This window comes from Hippocampus comes, unplaced genomic scaffold, assembly GCF_001891065.2.
Source record: "Hippocampus comes isolate QL1 unplaced genomic scaffold, H_comes_QL1_v1.1 scaffold546, whole genome shotgun sequence".
NCBI classification, from domain to species: domain Eukaryota; kingdom Metazoa; phylum Chordata; class Actinopteri; order Syngnathiformes; family Syngnathidae; genus Hippocampus; species Hippocampus comes.
The window spans coordinates 1-5,679 of record NW_017805425.1 but is presented as its reverse complement, the minus strand read 5'-3'; the positions used below and the strand labels follow the sequence as shown (position 1 = coordinate 5,679).

At 44.6% G+C, this 5,679-nt stretch overlaps 2 gene segments (V, D, J or C); one reads left to right on the top strand and one right to left on the bottom strand.

Annotated features, from left to right (window-relative positions):
• Positions 1-910: 910 nt before the first annotated feature.
• LOC109518286 (T-cell receptor delta chain C region-like) lies at positions 911-2,706 on the bottom strand (the record flags this gene model as incomplete). The annotated part of the segment is given in 4 exon segments: positions 911-1,158; positions 1,224-1,265; positions 1,345-1,551; positions 2,646-2,706. Coding segments are annotated over 4 exon segments (426 nt in total), but the record flags the coding sequence as incomplete, so codon positions are not given.
• A 1,384-nt stretch (positions 2,707-4,090) lies between these two features.
• LOC109518287 (T-cell receptor alpha chain V region CTL-F3-like) lies at positions 4,091-5,507 on the top strand. The segment is given in 2 exon segments: positions 4,091-4,600; positions 4,673-5,507. Coding segments are annotated over 2 exon segments (432 nt in total).
• Positions 5,508-5,679: the final 172 nt, after the last annotated feature.

The following is a 5,679-nucleotide window of genomic DNA, read 5'->3' as shown; positions in this document are numbered from 1 at the left end:
ATGGGCTCATTTCAACTTCATCTCATACTCACTGATCTTATGTTTTGTTGTGATGTTATGCAAGCACAAGGAGGTCAATGTATGATGTGACTCTGAGAGCTGCAGTTATTTTGTTTTCATATACTGGCATGCACAACAATGAAAATGTTTTCTGGCTTTCTCCTCATCACTGGCGCAAGAGGATCAAAGTTGTCCCAGAACATTCCTGACATCCACGACAAAGCTCAGGCATGCGAAAGGTCCGCAAAAATATCGATCAGGAGAACAACAAGGGTCAGCGTTGCTGACTGCTACTGCGCATCCCCACTCTCTGCACGAATATGAACACAGCTTTTGATGACCTCACTGTTAAAACGCAACAAAGACCCAACGACGACCATCCAATTATCGCCCTGAAATCAGACCTGTTTAAAAGTTACGGAAAGCGATGCTCCTCGTTCGACCTGACCTGCATTTCCTACACACGACAAACATCCTGTCCCAGTAAGCTTTTGAGGCAGAAACCATCACCGCTGTCATCTGTGGCGCAGGTGCCATGGCGACCGCTTCCTGTGGAAAGAGCTGCAGAGACACAAACGATATCACGCACACAAAAACTCACAATGAAATAGCACAAGTCATTTTTAACTCGTGATCACAAAAAAAATACAAATAGGCTCGCAAAATCATGTGGGATTTTTTTAATGTGTGGGTAGACTCATTTATCCACATCGTGGCAAAAGTTGAATCGAGGCAACTGATTCTTCTATATTGTTGATTTTTTTTTTCAAATGGCTTTCTGCTCGCTGAACAATATATTTTCATGCTGATTTGATGTCTGCTTTGTATTGTATTCATAACTTATTAGTTTCTCTGTATGTAGAATTTCGATTGGCCTCTTTGGAATCATCAATAAAATAAGGAAGCAACAGCCCTTAATAAAAAAATTTTTTATTGAATTTTTGTTGATATAATGATGCATTTTATAGCTAACTGACATGTAAAAAGCGACACGTTCGAACATGAGCGCAGGAGGAAGAGGAAGGCGGTGGCGCCGCGCTGGCTACTCCGGTGCACCAAACCACAGGCCCAGTGTCATGACACAGTTGATGGCGAGCGTCTTGGCGAAGATGAGGCGTAGGGCGAGGACGGCGAGGGACAGGAGGTTCACCTTCTCGTCTACCGGCGACATGCACATTTAACTCAGCCCAACAAACTGTGCCTCTCGCACGTTCGATACTAACCTGGCACCAACGTGTCCTGGTACTGCCCTGGTCCACTGTCACCTGTGGCGGCACAACAAGAAGCAGACCTGAGGCAGTGACTTCATTAAGATGACTGGGGGCCTCGCCTGACCCTCCTTACCTTCCTCGCACATGTCGTCATGTGCGACTGTTAGCAGTGCCACCTGGTTGTATAACGAGTCGTCCGATATTCGCACGGGGAAAGACTCCTCGAACATGTGACCTTTTTCCGCCTTCTCCGTGGCATTGCGTCTGCTGAAGCCGGTGGCGAGACACGCTGTCAGGTTGCTAGTCTCAAGTTTGTAGAAGGATGGCTCAAAGTCCTCCTCTAAAACACCAACCAGATTCTCACATTACAGGGGAAATTGGATCAAAAGTTTTCATGATCATAATCTGGGATCTGTATGACTAGTCCAAGTGGTTCCCCTCACTCCCTTTAAAATCAAGGCAGTCGAAGGACTTTGTTGGAGCAGAAATTGACTCCCGAGGGTCCATACATGAGATTGGTGTCCACAAAATGCATTTATACAGCTAAGGTGCAAGCTCTCCCCTCGCGGATGGTATATTCAGCCGTGCTTTGACGTGGTCAATTGGAGAGCACCTTGCAACCATGTTCGAGCATGCATTGGGACCAAAATGAAAAACGGCTATTTTTTTGTAGTTTCTATTTTTAGTTTAGCACGAAATGAATCTGGAAATAAAACAACCATTTCGTTTTTTTTTGGGTTTTTTTTCCAAGTGATGCAGTTTGGGTTATGGTGTTTACTTGTAGCTTTGAAAAAAACTTGCTGGTTCCTGACATGTCAAATATGCAACAATAGCTTTCATATTTAGTTCGTGACAGAGTTTGTGAAAGTTTCACACAAAACATGTAAACATGTAACGATCAAACTTCATTGAATTGAGCCGTGAAATGGTTAAATGGACTTTGCCATGTTTACACTCACCACAGTCAACACTCAGTCTGGTTCCACATCCAAACATCAAGTTCACGTACAGACAATGTGAGGCTCAAAAATACACAAAAAACAAAACCAAAAAAAAAAACAAAAAAAAACAAGCACAAGCCGAGCTAAATTTCTGTTTCTCTTCCAAAAAAAAATCCCATTTACAGGTTTCCATCATCAATCTGGTTCCATTTCCAAAAAGGAACCTGCCAGATCCTGTCGCACATTAGTTGCTCTCTTAACATGAACCTCACGAGATCTGTTTTGAACCTCACACATAATTTATATGATCACATTATTTGCATGATCTTCATCCAGTGCGTCAGTGGATGGCGACGGGCACTCGGTGTGGCTCAAATTCCCCTGCAAACCTCAACAGGCTTTGCAGTATTAAAAAAATGCACACAGAGAATGTATTTCATCTTTATGACGTAGTGACACAATTTGGGTTGTGATACATAAAAAACAAACTTACGAGTCTCCACAGTCAGTCTGGTGCCGCTTCCAAAAAGTAATCTCCCAACTCCTGACACACATCAGTTGGTCCCTCAACAAAAACCTCAAGAGAGACTTTGACAAGAACGCAATTGGAATCCTGATGGGGGGTCACAGCTCAGGTGGTATTGTGGTCATTTTCCAGCCTGGAGGTCATGGGTCCATTCCTCAAACCAAGTGACCATGCCCAGGGGTCCTTGAGCAAAATACGAAAGCCCCAACTTGGTCCTGATGCTGATGAGGATTGTTCAAGTGCTTTGAGTGCCTTTAAAAGCATGATTTGAGCAAAATCCCATTTGTCATTTACCTTCATGTTTCCATGCACAAATAAAATGTATTGTCAGCAGACCAATTATCTGCTCGATCCAGCTGCATGGATGGGAACATTGACCAGTTGCGACACAAAAACTTGTTTCACATCAGCAGTTGGCCTCTTTACAGCGGCATCCCTCAGGGTAACGTTCCGCGTCCACTCGACTTTCATGTCATCCATGTCAACTGGACATCCTTCTCCAGGTGATTGGGATGTCTTGGAGGGTGTTATTTGCATCAAAAAAGCTGGGTAAAATTTTCATCGTGTTGCCATAGCACTTGAGGCAATAAAAGAAGATTCTCGGCAGAAGCAAGCAGCTGAACCTTTCCCCGAAAACCAGAGTGAAGAAACAAAAACAAGTGTTCACGGACCATGATGTCAATACAAGAGGTGGAAAATACAGGCTACCGTACATATTAAGATCATCCCGATTTCCACTGTCATGCTTGTCCCGCCCCCAAAGACAATCTTCTTGCAACAACATCCATTGCGACACAAAGCTGCAACCACATTGGCCACGCCCACTACCTCTGGCCTCATTACGCTGACATCATATTGCCTCTGTTCAAAGTTCCGATCAAAAGCCACTCGCATCTATTTTGATGTTACCAGGTGGTCCCAAGTAATGGTACAAATTACAGTAAAATGATACAGCATCCGACATTAACGGTGGCCCAATGCTCTTATGGCCTTGGACCAGCATGGCACTGTTGCCAGGCCACCACGGACTCGGTAGTCCAGTACATATTTCATAAATATGAAACTGAAAATCTTGCTTTTAAATAAAATACTGTGTTGTATGATTTGAAAATTGAGTTTTAAGATGTCAGACGAGATCATCAAACTGTCTCGAAAACAAATGATCTTTTGGGCTTCTATCAGTCAAGGTTGTCTTGTTTGAGCTTCCTGTAGGTGGCCACAAAACACAACAAAAACATATTATGCAGGTGCGTGCTAAATTATTTTCCACAACAATTGGATTGACTTGAAAAAGAAAAAAGATCAGATTTTTTTTTCATCCGGATCTGTACTTTAATCATCACACCAAGCTAGCATGTGGCCAGGCAAGCAAATAGTACGACTCTTTGCTTGCCTGGCCACAAGGAGCAAAAACAACAAAAAGCGCTTTCAAAGGCAAATTACAAGAGAACGCAGAGAATACACAAATGAAATATCACAAGTCCAATAACATTCAACCAAATATCAAGATCGATACAAAATAATCTTGAAAACGAGATTGACTATGAAAGGCACCGAAAGGTCACACGTTTCCTGCTTTCCTTCTCCCCGAGTGGCAGCTCTCCTACTGCAGGAATGTCGGAGAGTATCGGAAAGGACAGGAAGCAAGTGCACCTGCATATTGAGATGATTATGGGCATATTTACTTTATTATTAGCTGTTAATGAGTCTGATTAAAATCAAGACAAGACAAAGATGACGTTTAAGCGAATCACAATGCGTTGCTCCGCCTCACAGCAACATACGACTTCCGTTGTGCATGTTTGATGTCACTACTTAAGAAAGGCCGCTCCCCCTCAGCGACAAGTCAGCATTTATGCAGACGGCGAATGCAGACATGAGTCGGGCGCTTGTATGTGCGCTGACTGCTGCTTGGAGCCTGGGTAAGGTCAAGATGTAAAGTCACTGCCGCTTTCCACTGAGGTCTGATCGCTTTTGTTGCCTTTTTGTGACAGGAATCAGCGGCCAGACGGTGCACCAGCCAGAACGGGAAGTCCACGCCTTCGAGGGTGGAGCAGTGACGCTCGGCTGCAGCTCCGACAGTTCGATGTCCAGGGACTTCATCTTCTGGTACAAACAAGAAGTGAACTCACTGCCGGACTTCATCCTGAGCAAAGATCTGTTCCGTTCCGGCAAGAAGGGAGTAAAGTACAGTGAAAGGTTTCACTGCAGCATGAATGCCAGCGCTCGGCAAGCTCCTCTGCATATCGAACGCGTGAAGCCCAGCGACTCGGGAGTCTTCTACTGCGCCCTGCAGCCCACGCTGACACATTCACTGGCGTGCCTGCACAAAAACACCTGCACCCGCCTCATCTCATGAGTGACATTGGGGGCGTGGCCTCACCGGAGTCCAAGACGTCTAACTGTGGCAGAGCTGCAACTCAGCGTGTCAACAGACTCATTCCGTGCTCGAGGATGACATTGTCTTGTCTCGTTTTTTAATCTGCTATGTGGTGGGCCTCATACTGTGTGTGCTCTTGAATTTATTTAATCTGATACTACATGTTGATTTCGGTTCCTCATTTCTCTTCAGTTATGTTGACAGTGCAGCTCAGACTTCAATAAGGAGGCCAGCGACAACTGACGCTGCTCACCAGTTTGGGGCAAACATCTTGGCAAATGTCGCAGGCTACGCTAGAATAAAATGGTGAAAGTAGCAAAACTACAGTGAAATATTACACATACACTGTCCACATGAATCCTTTAGGCCACTGTCACGGACTGAGTATGACTGACCTACATTCAATGTTCTGGTAACCCCTGTTGCGATCACGTGACTCAGAGCCCATCAAATTTACTGGAAGAAATTTGCAGGGAGAGACGTTTCAAAGTTTAATAAGGTCACTCGGGCAACACGGTGGATGACGTGTTTGCACGATGGCCTCACAGTGCAGAGGTACAGAGTTCGATTCCGACACCGGCCATTTTGTAAATACAGTGGTACCTCTACTTACGAAATTAA